At 42.7% G+C, this 20,722-nt stretch overlaps 1 protein-coding gene across 1 annotated transcript in view; it reads right to left on the bottom strand.

The window, feature by feature from the left end:
- Positions 1-20,722, bottom strand: part of ATP8A2 (ATPase phospholipid transporting 8A2) — a 728,462-nt gene that overhangs the window by 191,927 nt on the left and 515,813 nt on the right. The window contains exon 29 of the mRNA XM_040422449.1: positions 20,055-20,133. Coding sequence (XP_040278383.1) covers positions 20,055-20,133 — 79 coding nt within the window. The remainder of the gene's footprint in view (positions 1-20,054; positions 20,134-20,722) is intronic.

The following is a 20,722-nucleotide window of genomic DNA, read 5'->3' as shown; positions in this document are numbered from 1 at the left end:
AGCAGCATTGCTTACAGAGGTTGGCTCATCTCAGACTGATGGCATATCGTGCAGGTGCAGGTCCTACCCCTGGGATCCGCTCTTATCTTCATAACGGGACCTCCAAAGTGAAAGAGAGTACACCTCGCATGCCGTGTGCGTCCCAGAGGCAGAACCTGACATCAATGGCATATCCTACCAATGGCTGAGATGGAAATGCTCCTTTATGTTTGCAAAGTTGCATATGAACAAACCACAAGACTTCCGGACAGATAAGACCAAAGTGGGGATTTTTGGCCATAGTACACAGTGTGTTGGGTGAAACCCAAACACAGCATATCAGCACAAACACCTCGTATCAACTATCAAGCACAGTGGTGGAGGGGCGATGATTTGCACTTGTTTTGCAGGCCAGGAACCATGTACCTTGTGGTCACTGACTCTTCTGTATACTAAAGTATTCTTGAATCAAATGTTAGGTCCAACAGCTAAGGCTAGTTTTACACTAGCGTTAAAACCATCCAGCAGGCTGTTCTGGCAAAGGAACAGCCTGCCAGAGTTCATTGTATCCGGCATAGCCGATTGGAGCACCGCCAGGCCTCATTGACTATAATGGGACCCGGCGGAGATCCTGTTTCCAGCATGAGTGTCAGGACGCAGATGGACAAAAAACGGTGCATAACTAAGTGGGATTGGATTCACCCGAAACCTACATTGTCTTTTAATATGGTTTAAATAAAGTATGCTGAAGATTTTTCTCTTTTTGGAAGTTTTGTAGTAGTGCAGGGGGGATGTCATGGAATAAGGTATATAGTTGGGTGTCACCAGCATAGAGATGGTACTGATAACAAAATCTGCTGACGTAGAGTAAAAGAGGAGAGGGCCTAGAACTAAACAATGAGGAACCCCAACAGCAAGAGGAGCGGAAGTAGAACTGGTGAATGATACACTGAAGGACTGGCCAGAGACTTAAAGGGGTTATCCAGTATCTACAACAGCCCCCCCCCCCATGTGCCGGGCCCCTCCATGGGAATATACTTACCCTGTTCCCCACTCCCTGGTCGCCGCACCACCGCTGCTGCTTCTCCCTGTACATGGATGAAAAGATCCGGTGTCTGGGGGGAGCAGCCAATAGCAGGCGGGGACGAGCCTCCCTAGCACCGCGGGTGACGCTAGAGAGGCTCGTCTCTGCCTGCCATTGGTTGCTCCCCCCGGACACCGGATGTTTTCATCCATGTACAGGGAGAAGCAGCAGCGGCAGTGCAGGGACCAGGAGCACCGCAGGGAGTGGGGAGCAGGGTAAGTATATTCCCTCGGAGGGGCCCGACACATGGGGGGGGGCTGTTGTAGATACTGGATAACCCCTTTAAGGTGGATGCACACAGCCTGAATATCATGACAATTATCTGGAACACAGGTTCCTACGAATGCTCATTCCCAATAATCTGCCAGTCTAAAGGTGCCACAGATCACCCAATGAACGAGCAATATGCTCTTTCATTGGGTAAAGTGATCTGAGGTGTGGACCCCTAAATCATCATTCCCGGCAGCCGATTGTGCGTTCTAAGCAGCCCAGGAGAAATAATTATGTATGAGGAAGAGCGATAGCAGCAGCAATCGCCTATCCTCATACTGTGGAGGTGATCGCTGCATGTAAATGCAACACTTAACGAGCAGCTAACTGTCGGGAACGAACGCTTCCTTCCTGACAATTGGCTTCTTCTCGCTGCGTCTAAATGCAGGTTCAGGTGACTACTTTCAATTATCCTACATAACCTGCAGTTGTCACTGAGAGATCCTCCAGTCTCCTCTCACCTATGTCCTTATGAAGAAGGCGCCATCAGAGCACATGTTCCTCTATCCTTTCTCCTTTTCCAATTCTTTACCTGAAAGCATGTGCCCAGGTTTACCAGGAGAAAGAAGAAATGGATATCTTCATATTGTGTAGAATTTGATATCTGTTAGTGACTGTGCCCCTGTTACAGAACAATCAGAGGTGTTACACAATTCACAAGTCCCTCACTTGCTACTACCATATAAGTTACTTCACGGGGGCTGGACGCAGGCGCGTTTAAGGTGTCGCTGGGACAAGCAGCATTGTGCAGACTGGTGGTTGTTGCTCTGATTAATGTAGCTTACTGTTTCAATAACCCTTTCTGCACACTCTTCTCGGGGGACACGGTGTAAGAGGAGACTGGCCAGGTGTCTGCAAGCAGACTGAATTATAAAGACGCTGCTTCTCCTACTTGCACAAAACATCACATTTTCTTTCCTGTTGCACTTGGCCAAACTTCAGACGCTACTCTAGCCGACCTTCAAATTCAACTCCACTTCACTAATAATGGACTTTTCATGACTAATTCTGATGACTTCTGGATTCCAACATGTGCTTCTATCATTTTTTAAGCGTTTGGGGACTCATTTGGGTAAAACCCAATTTTTGCCATTGTTATAGATGTTTTTATTATTCTCTATAAAGCTACATTCCACTCACCACATGCAATAGTTGTTTTCAAGCCCTAGTGTAAATTAGTCTATGGAGTCAACTGAAAGTAAGGTATGCAAGATTAATTCTTTAGCGGCCCGATTTTACTACCAGATCAAACTCTTAATTCTACTATATATAGTCGAAGATCATAAGTTCTTATTTAGTTTTTATTCTATAAGTTCATACTGTAGAGTGCTTACATATTTGCAATAAGAAGACTGTCCTCATACATCTCACATAAGTCTCTGTCTTCAGGGCTATAATCAAAATTCCAGATGACCCAATCTGAATATTTTGGAGGCTAAGATGAAACACATGGAGAACATACAAACACCATGGAGCTGCTGTTCTTGGTTGGACCCTGAGCTACAAGGCACCTGTTCTAACCAATGAGCCATTGTGTTTCTTACAAATGTACGTGGCAGATATTGCTCCAAGTATTGAGGGTCTGAGAACAGTTGGTGTCATGGAACCAGCTTTGAACTAGGCTACACAGGTTAGACCATGGCTTCCCATGCAGAGATTGTGGGTTCTTTGTGTAGTTATCTTCTGTACAGAATGGATCCTAAATTGAGGTTCATGAAGCAGACACGAAGAAGATGATCAAAATCAATAAGATCACAGTACCCCAATAGACTAAGAGAAGATTATGCCCCATAATAAGAATAAAAAATGGGTTTCCTCCAAGTGCTAGTTCATACCATCATTGTAAGAGGACAGTTTTGCACTTGAGTCTCGTATTAATCTCTTCCAAAACAAAATTGGGGGCCTTGGACTGATTTCTCTTCTCATTTTTTGGTAATACAGAGGTCCCTGTGCACCATCCCTACCTCCTGCTCTCCCAGGACATAATAATATGCTATGTCCATCAGAGTTGCTCTATCACAGATTCCTTCATCCAAGAAGATATGAAACGATATCTGAAAGGAAGTTCTAGGTGTGCAGGAGCACCCTTGACACTTCCTTCCATTCCACATCTACAGTACATGTCTCCCTTTGGACATTCTCATCAAACGCTTGTGAGGCCCAGATGTCACCATGGTTGGGTACTCCAGGTGAAGAAGAAATAGTCTGAGAAGCCTGGCACTATCATATATATGCCCTTGTATCCAACTAAGGCTGGATTACACATTAGATGGCTGTTGGCTGAATGTTCATTTGGCCAACAGATATCTCTTACTACAACTCCATACACATTGATGTTCAATATGGCCAAGCATGTATGTGTCACGAATGGGAAGAAGTGAGAAAGACAGCAGCAGCTTAAAAAAAGCATAATGATGAAAAAAACTAAAGGATCGGGCAGTTGAAATCAATCTGTCTGGTTCTAATCTCCCTCAACATCTGCCATCTGGGAGAGTCAAGAGCTCCTCAGAGATGGCCAGAAATGGTGGATCCAGATGACATTTAATGACCAATTCAACAAAACCATAATAGTAAAGTCCCATATAAAATTTTGGAAAAACTTGCAGAACACCATCTTTATATATGAAAATAAGGCAGGATGAAACAGTACAGATGAACCTCAAGCCCAGAACTGCTCTGTTATACATTTCTGCAGATAAATTTGCTGTTTCCATTTATTATTTCAATTCTCCAATGTATTTAATGGCAATAATTCCCATTATTTCTAGTGAGATCCCTTTTATATAAATATACAGTGGGAAATTCAACGTTCTTGGTCTGCTCTAATCTACAGTGAACCATTCTCAGGTTGATGCAGGTGGCAGGTCAAAGACATATGCAAATATCCACATTCACCGCAAAGCTCTCTTCCTGTACTGGAAGACTGCCGGAGTTCTTCCTGATTTTATCAGACCATCTACCGTACTTGACTTCTGGATTTCCCCCTTAGGATGTTTTCTCATACATGGGAAAGGATGTATATTCTGAAGCTTGTGTTATTCCCGCAGCATGAGCAAGATAAAATTTTGTTCTGTTTTCTCTCAAATAACTAGATATTTCTATTAATTTACAAAGTGGAAAAAATGTAAAACTGATAAGGAGGAGATTTAAAAAAATAAATAAAAATGCATGTATTTGTCAAGGTCTTCCCACAATTGCAGTTGAGCTTCTAAACAGGGAACAGTATCTTTCCAAAGACCGTGAGAAAAAAATACACATAGATGTTACATACTGTACGTGTTTTTATGCACAAGGGAGATGGTCCACCTTGCTGTGCTGCAGTACATGGCAAGTGTCTCCTGACTGACCAACAGGTGGTTTTTCTAGTTAAGGAAATCCATTTTTAAAATTTATAATTTTTAAAATAAAATAAAAAAATTCTGAGTTAAAAGACAAAAGAAAAGACTGGCAGACCAGCTAATGTGCATGGGAGCCTCCCACTTAACTCTGATGGAAGATGCCAGGTGGAATAAGGTCCAGGCAGTTGGATTTTGTTTTAGGGGATGGGGTCTGACCGCGGCTTTTGCTCCATTGAGGACATATGGTTGTGCAGTAACCCAGAATAGGCTACTTGAAAATTGTTTCTTGTTATTTAAATGCTAATGTATGGTCTTATCCAGTATAGTTTTTTATGGATAAGTCAGGGTTAACAATCCTTACAGGAAGCTAGGTGACAGACTTAGGTCTGCCCCTAGTTCAGTCAGAGTCATTCTAGTGTGCTAGCTGAGGAAGTGAGAGGAGCTACATGTGCTCAAAAAAAGCTATTGCTACTTTACAATACTTCAGAAAAAAGACAATAAAGAACTAGGAGGTCCAGAATTTGGGTAGCCGAGCATTGGAGTCAGTCAGTAAGGTATTCGCTGTTTAAGCCTGATAGAGACTTTACTGACTTTTCATTGCTAATATACCCTTCCATACTTTGACACCGTTTGGCCAGCTGTACAGTATCTAAATCCTGTGCCCCTCAGCTGGGAATTACAGACAAGTATTGCAAGAACTTTATTGCCAGCCTTAGACTCTGCAGAGAGAGAGAGAGAGATGGATAGAGTACTGTAATGGAGTACTACAATCCCATCCTGGCCTATATCTATACAATGTTACCTAGGAACATTTGCAATGACAATAGTTGGGAACTGCACTGCACTTTAGTAAAAAAAGACTTGTTTATTTTCTGCAACTGGTCTGGTTACTGACTAGCAGCCGTCCAACACTCATAATACCAAGGCCACCCCAACTACCATCAGGCAGGAGCCTGAACATCAGGGTGTGCCCTCCTGTCATTGCCTGGCCCTAGGGAGCATCAGTGTAAAGACTGCCACTGTGAATAACTGTTTCAGCCAGTGCCACTACCACTCCCATCGGCTCCCCCGTGGCATGTGGCAGATGGTTAGCAGAGTCAAATGTATATGTGTATGGTAGAGTTAGGAGAGACTGCCATCAGTCACACAAGTGTTTAACCATGAGGTATCTAATGTATATATATGGCCAGGAACACTCCTGTCTCCCCATGCATGCACATGTGCGAACGGGGGGGAGGTCGGTGTTGGGTTTGAAGAGAGCTGACCGCTGAACGACACCTATCTAACATTTGTGGCCAGCTTATATATTTGCTGGTATATCACTGCTCCAAATAGATCTTAAAGGGGCTGTGCAGTGAGAGATATTGATGACCTATCCTCAGGAGAGGTCATCAATATATTTGACTGCACAACCCCTTTAACTAGAGATATACAAATAAACAAACCCACTTTCCCCCGGAGACCACAGACCCAGAGATGAGCCCTTTTACCAATTTTCTATGCATCACAAACACCTCTACAGTATGTATGAAAAAATGACAGTCTATTTACTGCACTGTTATTAGACCCATTTAAAAGTTAGATGAACAGAATCACAAAGGCAATCCTTGAGGAAAATTCTTCTGTTTTCTCACAAGGAGGGCGATTCAATGAAGTTCCCTTCATGTGTTGCTAAGAAGTGGCTCCTTGGTATGCTCTGCTCATCTGTCAGGGATATCACATATCCAGGTGACGTGGAATTAAAATGTGAGACCCTCTTCCAATATTATGAAGTTGTACTCAACAGAGCCCTCCAGAAATGAATGAAATCCTAGACTATTGAGTGCGCTGGAAGCAGGAATTGAAGAGGCTTGATTCTTTGTGTTCATAATTACATTGCTGAAACAGGACTATTCTGCAAGCTTTTGTTGTACACACCAAGATTTAATGAACTGGGCTGTTCTGTCATTTCAAGAGATGGTTTTCTTATCCTTACATAAGTAAATAGAGACCTATAGGGTTGCGATACAATTAAGTAAATTGCACGTTGTGATGAAGGCTTGAGAATCCTGAGACGAAAAACCACACGTACAGGACAGGTATTTGAAGAAAACACTATTCATTGGTTTTGGCTGCAGGTTTACACTTCTAAACGTTGGTGAACCTATTGCTTAAACTTAGCCCGACAATCTGATAATCGTTCAATACAGTTTCCAGAAATCCTCCGGTAATCAGCTGTGATAGCGGGGAGCTATAGTTGGTCATACATTCCCCGGTGATGTCTATTCAAATAAAACGGCATTGGTATGTCAGAGTAACGGTTGAGATTTACTAACAGCTCTCTACTCTAGCTAATATTTGTGTTGAGAGCAACAGGGGTCTTTCTGTAGCTTCATGTTCACCTAGTTACTAACTTCATTTGGGGAGTTGCTTTCCACTGCTTTCCATCTGGATTTGGTTATCACCTAACTATGCCTGGTTGATTAGGGTGGAGTCGCTGATGGTTGAGCCTGTATGTATCCAGGCCTTACTCCATTCTGTGTATAGTGTTTTCTAATTGCCTTTTTTTTCTAGATATTTAGTATTTTATTCTGTAGTTCCACTGTGTTTTTTTGTTCTAATCTGATTCTGGGTATTCTGGCATCTGTAGTTATGCAGTCTTTCTTGCTATGTTCTGTTATATTGTCCTGGCTGATTTGCTGACTTGAATTCAGATAGGGTCAATTCAGTTTTATCCCAGTTCTGGTCACTGTCATTCATGCACTATCCACTCCATTGCTGGATCATCTCCTCCTTTCATGACCGTCAGCATTTGATTTCCATCATCTACTACTGAGTTTGTTTTAATACCTTGTTTTCTGATGGTTTTAATACATGCTTCATACATCTTGCTTTTCTGACTGAATGGCTGTTGTGTAGTTTAGCCCTACTGTAAGTCCTGGAGTATCTGAGTACCATGCCCATGATCCATTGTTAGGACTTTGGAAAGGCGTCTGATACAGATGAAATTCAGTTCTGTGGTCTTGTGCACAACCCCCGTTGTTATAACTGGGAATGTCCAAAGTGGACGATCCCTCTATGACAGGCATGCTAAACCTGCGGCCCTCCAGCTCTTGCAAAACTACAACAGCCTACAGCTATCACCCTACAGAAGGGCATCATGGGAGTTGTAGTTTTACAAAAGCTGGAGGGCCGCAGGTTGAGCATGCCTGCTCTATGATATTAAAGCAGTGTTTCAGCTAAACAAAAATAGTTGGCAACATGGTCATTTGAGCCTAAAAACATAAGCTTTGTCCCCCACTACTGATGTTCCAACGCTCCTATATCAACATCCAGTGCCTCAAAATGTCCTCTCTGGCAATCACTGTCCTCAGAAAGAGTACTTTGAGGCATTTCCTGCATGTAGAGACCCATCTCCCCCGACTACTTGGTTTGGTGGGGAGACCAGCTTTAGGAAGAGTCCTGGTTGTTCCAAACCTTTTTTTATTTACGAATTATGGAGGCCGCTGTGCTTTTGGAAACTTTCTGTACAGCAGAAATATACTCTTCTCCAGATCTGTGCCTCCACACAGTTCTGTTTCTGAGCTCTACAAGCAGTCCTTTCCTCCTCATGGCTTGGTTGCCATTGTCAGCTGTGAGGCCTTATATAGACAGGGCTGTGTCTTCCAAATCATGTACAATTAACTGAATTCACCACAGCTGGACTCAAAGTGTAGCAACATCTCAAAAATGATCAAGAGAAATGGGAGACCCCCAGAGCTAAATGTCAAGTGTCATAGTAAAGGGTCTGAAATGTCAATGCCAAATTTTAGAAAATTTGCAACACTTTCAAAAAGTTTTTCTATTCTGGAACATAACGAAATGTCAACAAAGTGAAAGGGTCTCTGAAGACTTTCTGAATTGATTGTATATTACACAGCCTTTATGAAGGGTAAACTAAGAAGTACAGCTATATCATAGAATACCAATGGGATGAGGGTGCTTTGGAATTTTAAAGGTAACCTGTCACATTGAAAATACAATCCAATCTGCAAGGAGTATGTTATAAAGCAGGAGGAGCTGAGCAGAACGATATACAGTATATTTCTGCTTATTCTGGGCTTTGGAGTACAGTGGGTGGTCCTACTCAGTGAATGACGACCTCTTCTCATTGATTGAGCCGCCCACTGCACTCCTAAACCCAGAATGAGCAGAGATTTAGATGAATGAAATATAAGCTATACTAAATCTATTCCTACAAAAACTATATACAGTGGGGTGCGAAAGTTTGGGCAACCTTGTTAATCATCATGATTTTCCTGTATAAATCGTTGGTTGTTACGATAAAAAATGTCAGTTAAATATATCATATAGGAGACACACACAGTGATATTTGAGAAGTGAAATGAAGTTTATTGGATTTACAGAAAGTGTGCTATAATTGTTTACACAAAATTAGGCAGGTGCATACATTTGGGCACTGTTGTCATTTTATTGATTCCAAAACCTTTAGAACTAATTATTGGAACTCAAATTGGCTTGGTAAGCTCAGTGACCCCTGACCTACATACACAGGTGAATCCAATTATGAGAAAGAGTATTTAAGGGGGTCAATTGTAAGTTTCCCTCCTCTTTTAATTTTCTCTGAAGAGTAGCAACATGGGGGTCTCAAAACAAATCTCAAATGACCTGAAGACAAAGATTGTTCACCATCATGGTTTAGGGGAAGGATACAGAAAGCTGTCTCAGAGATTTCAGCTGTCTGTTTCCACAGTTAGGAACATATTGAGGAAATGGAAGACCACAGGCTCAGTTCAAGTTAAGGCTCGAAGTGGCAGACCAAGAAAAATATCGGATAGACACAGCGACGAATGGTGAGAACAGTCAGAGTCAACCCACAGACCAGCACCAAAGACCTACAACATCATCTTGCTGCAGATGGAGTCACTGTGCATCGTTCAACCATTCGGTGCACTTTACACAAGGAGATGCTGTATGTGAGAGTGATGCAGAGGAAGCCTTTTCTCTGCCCACAGCACAAAAAGTGCCGCTTGAGGTGGGCTAAAGCACATTTGGACAAGCCAGCTTCATTTTGGAATAAGGTGCTGTGGACTGATGAAACTAAAATTGAGTTATTTGGCCATACCAAGGGGCGTTATGCATGGAGGAAAAAGAACACAGCATTCCAAGAAAAACACCTGCTACCTACAGTAAAATATGGTGGTGGTTCCATCATGCTGTGGGGCTGTGTGGCCAGTGCAGGGACTGGGAATCTTGTCAAAGTTGAGGGACGCATGGATCCCACTCAGTATCAGCAGATTCTGGAGACCAATGTCCAGGAATCAGTGACAAAGCTGAAGCTGCGCCGGGGATGGATCTTTCAACAAGACAACGACCCTAAACACTGCTCAAAATCCACTAAGGCATTTATGCAGAGGAACAAGTGCAACGTTCTGGAATGGCCATCTCAGTCCCCAGACCTGAATATAATTTAAAATCTGTGGTGTGACTTAAAGAGAGCTGTCCATGCTCGGAAGCCATCAAACCTGAATGAACTAAAGATGTTTTGTAAAGAGGAATGGTCCAAAATACCTTCAACCAGAATCCAGACTGTCATTGGAACCTACAGGAAGCGTTTAGAGGCTGTAATTTCTGCAAAAGGAGGATCTACTAAATATTGATTTCATATTTTTTTTGTGGTGCCCAAATTTATGCACCTGCCTAATTTTGTTTAAACAATTATAGCACACTTTCTGCAAATCCAATAAACTTCATTTCACTTCTCAAATATCGCTGTATGTGTCTCCTATAGGATATATTTTACTGACATTTTTTATCGTAACAACCAACGATTTATACAGGAAAATCATGACGATTAACAAGGTTGCCCAAACTTTCGCATCCCACTGTATCAATCTGCTCAGCTCCTTCTGCTCTATAGCATGCTCCCTGAAGTCTGGATTAAATTTTTAGTTTGACAGGTTCCCTTTAAAGGGGCAAATTATAAACTATTTACACAGAATTCTCAATATGGTATTTGAAAAGCAGCTTTCTAAACCAGAATTGTTTACATTTGTCCCAAAGTAAAACTCATGAACTTTAGAAGATGCCAAACATTCTGAAATATCAATGAACCAATGTGTTGTGTTTTAATTAATGATAAAGTCGCTGTTTTGACAGTGCATTCACTGGCTCGGCTAGACGTCTCTGTTTATTTTATGTCATTACTCTTTCTCAAGTGAATACATGACACAGACGTTGCAAGGAGATCAGTTCGTTCTGTGTTACGGTTCCTTTGCCATCACTACCTTGTCTTAGGCTGCAAATCAGAGAGTGATTTATGGCATTCAGAATCAGGCGTCCAAGTCGCCTACATAACAATACAATGATTAAATGTGTTTGGTTTTTTGTGATGATGGAGCTCTATGATATGATCCTCTAAAACAACTTTCCACATTGCTAGCATTGCCGTAGAGATTCATTTCATAATCTATTCTTGGTCCCTGTTCCAAAATGCATAAATCATTACACACATTGTAAAGCACAGGACGAAACATCTATCAGTGGATCTGCAGTGAAATAACGGAGTTCATAACCCATTGATGCCGACACTCAACACTTCACTGTGGTGGTAATCAGCTGGCTACATGTAGGTCATCAAAATCACCTCAAGCACAGAATATCTTGTATTACGTATTAATACCAGATTATTGGCCGATCGGTCTCTCTAGAGTGCTGTATAGATTTCTTAGCTTCAAAAACTCCTTTATAATACATACCGACATTCTCAGCGTCTCTTATTGACAAACTTAGTTCTGCTACATACTGTATTTTTCACCCGATAAGACACACTTTTTTCCCCCAAAGTGGGGGCGAATACTAATGAGCGCTTCCATAATGGAAGCGCTCATTAGTACCAGAGGACCGGGAAGCGGTTAATGCAGCGCTCCCCGGGCTCTGTACTTACAGCTTCCTGGTCCATTGGCTGCGCTGTGGCTACACACGCTGTGCACGTCGGGTCACAACACAGCCAACGGCAGGAAGAAGAGAGAACGCTGGAGGTGAGGAGCGGCAGCATCAGGAGCAGGAGAGGTAAGTGGATTTTTTATTTTATGTGATATGAGATGGGGGCTTACTATATGAAGAATGGGTGCTGATTATATGAGGCATGGGGGCTGATGATCTGAGGCATGGGGGCTGATGATCTGAGGAATGGGAGCTGATGATCTGAGGCATGGGGGCTGATTGTATGAAGAATGGGGGCTGATTATATGAAGAATGGGAGTTGATTATATGAGGCATGGGGGCTGATGATCTGAGGCATGGGGGCTGATTATGTGAGGCATGGAGCTGATTATATGAAGCATGGGGGTTGATTATATGAGGCATGGGGCTGATGATATGAGGCTGATGACATGAGGCTGGAGGCTGATGACATGAGGCTACGGGCTGATGATATGAGGCATGGGGGCTGATGATATGAGGCATGGGGGCTGATGATATGAGGCATGGGGGCTGATCTGTGGTCTGAATGGGGGTCATTCAGATTGGGGTCTGAGGTCTGATTTTGGGTATGATCTGAGGTCTTATTGGGGTCTTACTAACATTGGGGGTCTGATCTGAGGTCTGATTGAGGGTCTTATTAACATTAGGGGTCTGATTGGGGCTGTGAGCTGAGGTCTGATTAACATTTAGGGTCCGATTGGTGGTCTGACCTGGGGTCTAATGAAATTTTTTTTTTCTTATTGTCCTTCTCTAAAACCTTGGTGCGTCTTATGGGCTGGTGCGTCTTATAGGGCAAAAAATACAGTATTTAGATAGAACATTCACAGAAAAGGACCTATGTATTCAAGGGAGTTTTTGGTAAAAGAAGAAACATATTAATTAGGTCATTTGTCCAGGACAAGAAAACATGATTTTTTTTCTTTCAAAAAATCCACTACAATACCAGACACAACTGATAGACGTGCGGCACTGTAACCCTGGACAGCCCTATTGCATAGCCTAATGAACAAAAAGAACAGGTGCTATGTCGGTTGAGCAGGTTCTCTTTTAACCCCTTCAGGACCCTGCCATTTTTCACCTTAAAGAAGACCTTTCATCAGAATAAAGTATCTAAACTGACTATACAGACGTGTAGAGCGGCGCCCAGGGATCCCCCTGCACTTACTGTTATCCCCAGGCGCCGCTCCGTTCTCCGGTTATAGCCTCCGGTATGTTCATAGTTAGGCTCCACCCAGTGGAACCTGCCGGCGAAGTGCGCATGCGCCGGCACTTCGCTCAACCTCTCTATGACCTGCACACTGGCAGAGCCCTGTGCGCACGCGCGAGATGTTAACCATATTTTTATCTGGAGGGGGTGAAACCTGGTGACAGAATCCCTTTAAGGACCTGGACATTTTTTGCAAATCTGACATATCACTTTATGTGATGATAACTTTAAAATGCTTTTACTTATCCAAGCCATTCTGAGATTGTTTTCTCGTGGCAGTGAGATTATACTTCATGACAGTGGCAAATTTGAGTCAAAATATTTCATTTTTATTTAAAAAAAATATCAAATTTACCCAAAATTTGGAAAACCTTCCAAATTTCAATTTCTATTCTTTTAAAATAAATAGTAATACCTCCTAATATAGTTATTACTTTACATTTCCCATATGTCTACTTCATGTTTGGATCATTTTGTAAATTACATTTTTTTTTTTGGGGACGTTAGAAGGCTTTGAAGTTTAGAAGCAAATCTTACAATTTTAAGGAAAATTTCTAAAACCCAATTTTTTAAGGACCAGTTCAGTTATGAAGTCACTTTGTGGGGCTTACATATTATAAACCACCCATAAATCACACTATTTTAGAAACTACACCCCTCAAGCTATTCAAAACTGATTTTATAAACTTAGTTAACCCTTTAGGTGTCGCACAAGAATTGAAGGAAAATGGGAATGAAATTAAAAAATTTAACCTTTTTTTTGCAGATTTTCCATTTTAATCCATATTTCCTGCAACACATCAAGGGTTAACAGCCAAACAAAACTCAAAATCTATTACTCTGATTCTGGAGTTTACAGATACACCCCATATGTGCTAAAAACTGTATGTGACCCCATTTTGGAAACTACACTGCTCAAGGAATTTTCAAGGTGTGTAGTAAGCACTTTGATCCCAAAGGTGTTTCCTAGAATTAGGAAACACTTGGCAGGGAAAATGAAAAATTGCAATTTTTTCACAAAAAAGTTGCTTTACACCCAGATTTTTCACTTTCCCAAAGGATAACAGGACAAACTGCACCCCAAATTTTGTTCCCCATTTCCCCCCGAATACAGAAACACCCCATATGTGCTCAAAAACTGATGTATGGGCGCATAGCAGGGCTCTAGAGGCAAACCGCAAAATATGGATTTTGCTGGCCTGAATTGGCAGACATGGATTTTATGTGTCATGTCGCATTTACAAAATCCCTGAGGTCCCCAGAAATTAAAAACCCCAAGAAGTGATCCCATTTTGGAAAGTGCAACCCCGTACGAACATTTTAAGTGGTGTAAAGGGTACTTATCAGCAAACAGGTGTCTCACAGAAGGCAGAAACACTTGTTAAAGGATTTAAAACCACACGGCTGTGAAAATTACTAGCAGACCTCAATTTTTCACTTTCACGAGGGGTTAAAGGAGAAAATGCACCCCACATTTTGTTCCCCATTTTCTCCCCATTCAGGAAACACCCCATATGTGCTTGTAGCCTGCTGTATGGGTGCACAGCAGGCAAACAGCAAAATATAGATTTTGCTGGCAGGCCTGAATTGGCAGACATGGATTTTAGGTGTTATGTCACATTTAAAGGGTTTCTGTCATCAGAAATAACGTTATGTAGCTGACTGACATTAGCGATGGGCTAATGTCAGCAGTACATAACAGTATGCTTTATAACTCCCTGCCTGCCGTCGTTCTCTTAAAATAAAGATTTTTAAAATATGCTAATGAGCCTCTAGGTGCTATTAGGGCGTTGCTTTAGCACCTAGAGGCTCGGTCTACGCACCCTTTGGCACGCCCAGGTCCCGTTGATTGACTTTCGAGTTCTCCTCTTCGTCCAGTAAATACCGCGCCTGAGCCATCCCGTTTAGTATTCGGCGCAGTGAGTGAAGGACGTGCTCCTGCTGCCGGCTTCCTCACTGCGCCTGCGCCGAAGGAAGCTGGCAGCAGGAGCGTGTCCTTCACTCACTGCGCCTGCGCCGAATACTAAACGGGACGGCGCAGGCGCGGGACTTACGTGACAATGAGGAGAACTCGACAGTCAATCAACGGGACCTGGGCGTGCCAAAGGGTGAGTAGACCGAGCCTCTAGGTGCTGAAGCAATGCCGTAATAGCACCTAGAGGCTCATTAGCATATTTTAAAAGTCTTTATTTTAAGAGAACGGCGGCAGGCAGGGAGTTATAAAGCATACTGTTATGTACTGCTGACATTAGCCCATCGCTAATGTCAGTCAGCTACATAACGTTATTTCTCATGACAGAAACCCTTTAAAAGATTCCTGAGCTCCCTAGAAATAAAAAACCCCAAGAAGTGACCCCATTTTGGGGGAATATTTTAAGGGGTGGAAAGGGCACTTTTGAACAGGTGTTTCACAGAAATGAATATGTAGTGGTTGCTGAAAAGTGGATATGTAAGATTAAATCAGAGATATAAGGTGGTAAAACCACGGGGTACAAAGGATGAAATTAAATTACCGTATTTTTCGCTTTATAAGACGCACCCGATGATAAGACACACCCCAGATTTTAGAGGAGGAAAATAAGAAAATTATTTTTTTCATCAGACCTCATATCAGATCATCAGATCAGACCCCCATAAATATCAGGGCATCACATCAGACCACCATATCAGCCCTCCATGTCAGACCCCCATTAGACCTCAGAACAGCCCTTTTTTTTTTCAGACCCCCATTAGCCCTTTTCTTTCAGACCCCATCAGACCACCTTTAGCCCTTTTCTTTCAGACCCCCATCAGACCTCAGATCAGCCCTGTTCTTTCAGACCCCCATCAGACCTCAGATCAGCCCTGTTCTTTCAGACCCCCATCAGACCTCAGATCAGCCCTGTTCTTTCAGACCCCCATCAGAACTCAGATCAGCCCTTTTCAGACCTCCATCAGAGTAAAAAAAAAACTTCTCTTACCTCTCCGGCACCACGGCTCTGCTCCGGGTCTGGCGGTCTCTTTAGAAGTCGCGCTCCCCTGTCTTCTCAGGCCGGCGCTGCACTGTCACCTGACTGTGTGCAGCGTCAGGTCATAGTGTGCGCACTACGTCCTGACCAGGGAGGGTGAGTATCGGAGCGCTTGCAGCGCTTCTTCCCCGCTCCCGGCACCTAATGCTTACTAGTGAGCTCTTCCATAATCAAAAGCGCTCACTAGTATTCACTTTATAAGGTGCCCAGCCATTTTACCCCTACTTTTAGGGGGAAAAAGTGCATCTTATAAAGCGAAAAATACGGTAATACTCCACGGATGAGTGGTAGATTTTAAAACACTCCTGCATGCACAGGCCAGGTTTTTCAGGGCAGGTTTCGCAGTGGTAAATGGTGCCTTTCCTTATCCCCCTTTTGGAATACACCCTGCATCTTTTTTGGGTCATTCCCTTCCTTGCTACTGCAAAGAAAAAAAGGGGGTCAGTCAGCATGCATGTGGAACCTACATTCCCTAAATTGTATGGTAGCAGTCATGGCACATAACAGGTAGAATTTAGTGTTAGGTTCCCGTCTTACAGAGATCGCCTTGACGTGTGGCAGACGGGCTCAAATAATTTTGTACAAAATGTATTTGCCAAGCATCTCTAATTTATAAGTATAGCACTAGCAATTATTATGCATGTTTGTACTTTATTTGGTTTGCAGAGAGCTGTTGCATTGTATGTTTTGTTCTTCCCTTCCTTGCTGTCTGGGGGACTTGACCTGGAAAAGGTTGCCCTGGTACAGCACGGGCACCATGACTTCCTGAAGTACTGGGACCCTCCCCGGCCTGACTTATAAAAATTAGGGCCTTGATAACCACTTCTTGGAACTGAAGGAGTTCTTGTGTGGCCTGCAGATTAAAATAGCACGTACGCATTGCACATTGCCATCTGTACAATGTGTACGGACAGCTTTTTGTACCACACTTTTGTTTTTCACGTGGCACTGTAGGGCTTCAAAAGTTGATCTGAAAGATCCACCTCTCCCATGTGCCTGTTGTAATCAAGGATGCAAACTGGTTTGGGGGTAGTGGTTGTGGTACCTAGTACAGCGGCAGGGGAGCTGGCATTAGTGTGAATGGTGGTCAGCAAAAGGACGTCCCTCTTGTCCTTGTACTTAACCACCAGCATGTTCTCATTGCGGAGAGCCCTACTTTCACCCATTCTCAGTGGTTGCCCTACCAGGGATCTAGGGAGGCCTCTCTGATTTTTGCGCACTGTGCCACAAGCCACAGTACCTCTGGCAGTTAGGGACATGAATAGGGGTATGCTAGTGTAATAGTTATCCACATAGAGGTGGTAACCCTTATCCAGCAGTGGATGCAGTAAGTCCCACACTATCTTCCCACTAACTCCTAGGATGGGGGGCATTCTAGGGATTCTATCCGGGAATCTTTCCCTTCAAAAATGCGGAACTTGTGGGTGTACCCGAAGCTACTCTCACAAAGTTTGTAAATCTTAATGCCATACCTTGCCCGTTTGCTAGGCAGTTACTGGCAAATTCTAACCCTCCCTTCTTTAAAAGTAATAGGGACTCATCTACACATACATTTTTCTGGTGTTAAAGTGGTCAAGGACAGGCCTAACCTTGAACAGACGGTCAAATGTTGGGTCATTATGGGGTGGGCACTGTGCATTGTCGTTGTAGTGTAGGAATTTCCGAATTGACTTAAATCGTTTCTGGGTCATGGTGTTACTGTAAATTGGAGTCTGGTAGAAAATGTCCAAACTGCAATATAGTCTAATGTTTGGCTTAACAACACCCATATGCAGCACGAGTCCCCAAAATGTATTGGGGTCCATACTAGGGGTCTAGCGTATGCCGATGTAGGGTTCTGATCAATAAACTGTTGGGCATATAAATTGGTTTGGGCCACCATTAAATTCACAAAATCTTTAGAGAAGAAGATTTTGAAAAAATCTAGTTCAGTGAAGCCCGCACTATCTATCTGTATTCCGGAGCTTCCCACAAAATCTGGAATATGGGGCTGATAATCGTCAGGGGGTGGGGTCCATACGGGCTCACTCGGGGGGGCTGCCTCGGCTGTTGTTCTGGGGCGCCTTCTAGAGGGTCCCTCATCAGCGGATGATGATGATGATGATGAGGGGGAAGAGGAGTAGAGGAAAGTGGCATCCTCTTCTCCCTCACTGCCAGACTCAGTATCGGAGGCAAGCAAGATGTATGCCTCTTTAGCTGAGTATACTCGTTGGGATGGATGGGCCATTTTTATTTTATTGGGTTGTGACGTGTGAAATGTGTAAACCTTTATTTAGTGTGGGGTGTGTATGTAGTGTTTCCACACGTGAAGGTGCTTGTAATAAATTTGAAATACAGAGAAAAGTATAAAAAAAGTATTTAAAAAAATACAGGTGCAGGATGCACGCATACACAAAGCTGTTGCATACAAAAATCTACACTAACACTACCTAACTAAAATTTATTTCTATATATATGTATAGGATGCACGCATGCACACAGATATTATGTGCGTGCAAAAGTCTACACTAACACTTCCTAACTAAAATTTATTTCTATGTAACACTAAATATATTTTTTTCACCCCAAAAATTGAAAACTGAGCACAAAAGCGACAAGTAAAAAAAAAATGGTTCTTATTGGAGCCCAGGGCTGCAGAACGCACGCAAGCTGACGTTTGGTGCGTCCATGCAGACACTGCAGTATAAGAATTTACTACAGATACAAAAAAAAGAACACTATCTAAAAATTAACATTATATATATATATATATATATATATATATATATATATATATATATATATATATATATAAAAAAGCTTCTAAATATTACTTCTTAAAAAAAAAAAAAAGCCACAGATGAAAAAAATATATATCTGCACCAGGGCTTGGGAAGGCGGCGTGAATTAGTGATCTGGAACTTCTGCTGCTGCAAAAAATAAGATGTTCCAGATGTTGTTGTTCTTTACAGGTACCAGTAAAAGCTGATACAGCACAGAGGGGCACAGGTCCAATCTGCATGCAGTCTCCAGCTAGAATGGCTGCATGCAGAGGGATTCTTCCTGTTCCCTCTGATGCTGTAGCGCTGCCATTGGTTGGAGCGTTGTTCCAGCCAATTGCAGTGCTGGCAGGGGACGCCAAACACTGGAGTCCCCTGCCTGACCTCGAGGGAGACAGGTGCTGACTAGTTCAGTACCGGTCACCTCCACATGATGCCTCCCCTGCAGCTCCATACTGCTTCTGGCGCTGGGATGTGCCGGTCTTCATTGACCGGCCAATCGCAGCGCTTGGAGCTGCAGGGGAATGGAAATACACGATGCTGCGCTTACCCGGCATGGATGCCTGCCGGTAAGACCAGCCATTGACCTCCAGTTCCCTTGCGATCCTGCCCCAGAACCTGGAGGACCTTGCACCGTACATGTACGGCGCGGGCCCTCTATGGGTTAATATAACGTAAAGTGGTTGAAGCAATGTTAACGTTGTCTCGCCAAGCTGTTTTTATATAGTTATGTTTTCCAGGGTTTAGCTGGTCTACCAGAGTACCAGAGATTCTTCTGGTAAGCCCAGGCTTTAACACAACAAGGCCCAAACATCCAGCAGAAGACAACCTCTATCCTTTCCAAAAATTGCAACACAAATGGCTGCCATTGTATTTTACATTTGGGCCATTACCCTGCCTAACCAGACTCCTTTACGTCTGTTACTGCAAAGTTTTGAAATCATCCGACATAACATATAATATACAATGAAAAAAAACATCTCCATGCACTGTAAAAAAAAATGAAATACTTGTTTATGCCCCTAAAATGCCTTAAAATATACTGGCCATAAATCTGTTTATTTTGCCCCAGTACTTTTCTGTTTATGTCACTTTGAGAGGGTCCATTGTATAATCTGGTCATTTGCAAGGCTATAACAACATTGCTTCCATTCTTCCCAGGGAAGGAGCATCTTTAATAATAGGAGAAAGGAAAGTTTCCCGACAGTTAACAGAAAGTACCAAAAGTCAACAAAGTGCAAAAAGTTAAATGTAAGACAATGCTAGTGAGTGATTGATGAGTCAGAGAACTGGTAAGAAGTCACTTAATGGCCTGTCAGGCACAGACAATGATTTCAACCTCTCGTAACCTCGGTTTCTTTTCGTTATCTCTGCTAATAAAATCCACAATCACACTGGCAAGAATTCAGGCTTGTGTCCCAAGAACTGTAGTGAAAAAATAGTTACCGTGCTCCATCATTTTCAGCGGGAACCAGAAGAGAATAATAGAGTGGACCAAGGCGTTAATACAGTGACCCCAGAAAACCTAAAAACGACACAAAACAACAAAACGTTACATCTGTCCAGGACATAAGACTATATTAATCAGGCGCTATCAAAGGCGATAAGAAAATTACAGATTTTTCAGTATCAGTTTTCCATCTACGTAAAACCATTGTATGAACGGAACATGGTGCAAGCAGTATACAACATTATAGAGGGAGATACTTTAAAGGTGGTTGTCTGTCCGTCCGGTAATATTTTGTTCTAAGAAATGGTCAGACAAAAGGTTTCTTCAATTACAGGAAAAAAGAGGCCAAACAACCTTGGAAAACTTTAAAATGTAACATATTTTATCATATTTTTGGGATGGTCACTGAAAAAAGAAAAACGCTGTGTGAAAAAGCTAAAAAAGCTATTTTTATTAGAACACTCTAAAATACGTATGTGTGAACAGGATGGATAACCTCTACCTAAATTAAAAACTTTGCTAGTTGATAAACACCTGTCCACACCAACACAGGTGACAACCTCTCAAGCAGCCAGCTGGCCTGCCTGGAGCCCACGTAACACCACGTGCACAGTCGCAATGGTGTGGACACGAATCAACTAAAAGAACCACGTGAGTGTCACTA

Source organism: Bufo bufo, chromosome 3 (genome assembly GCF_905171765.1).
Source record: "Bufo bufo chromosome 3, aBufBuf1.1, whole genome shotgun sequence".
In the NCBI taxonomy this organism is placed as follows: Eukaryota; Metazoa; Chordata; class Amphibia; order Anura; family Bufonidae; genus Bufo; species Bufo bufo.
Note: the sequence above shows the minus strand (reverse complement) of the source record. Positions and strands in the feature narration are given on the sequence as shown.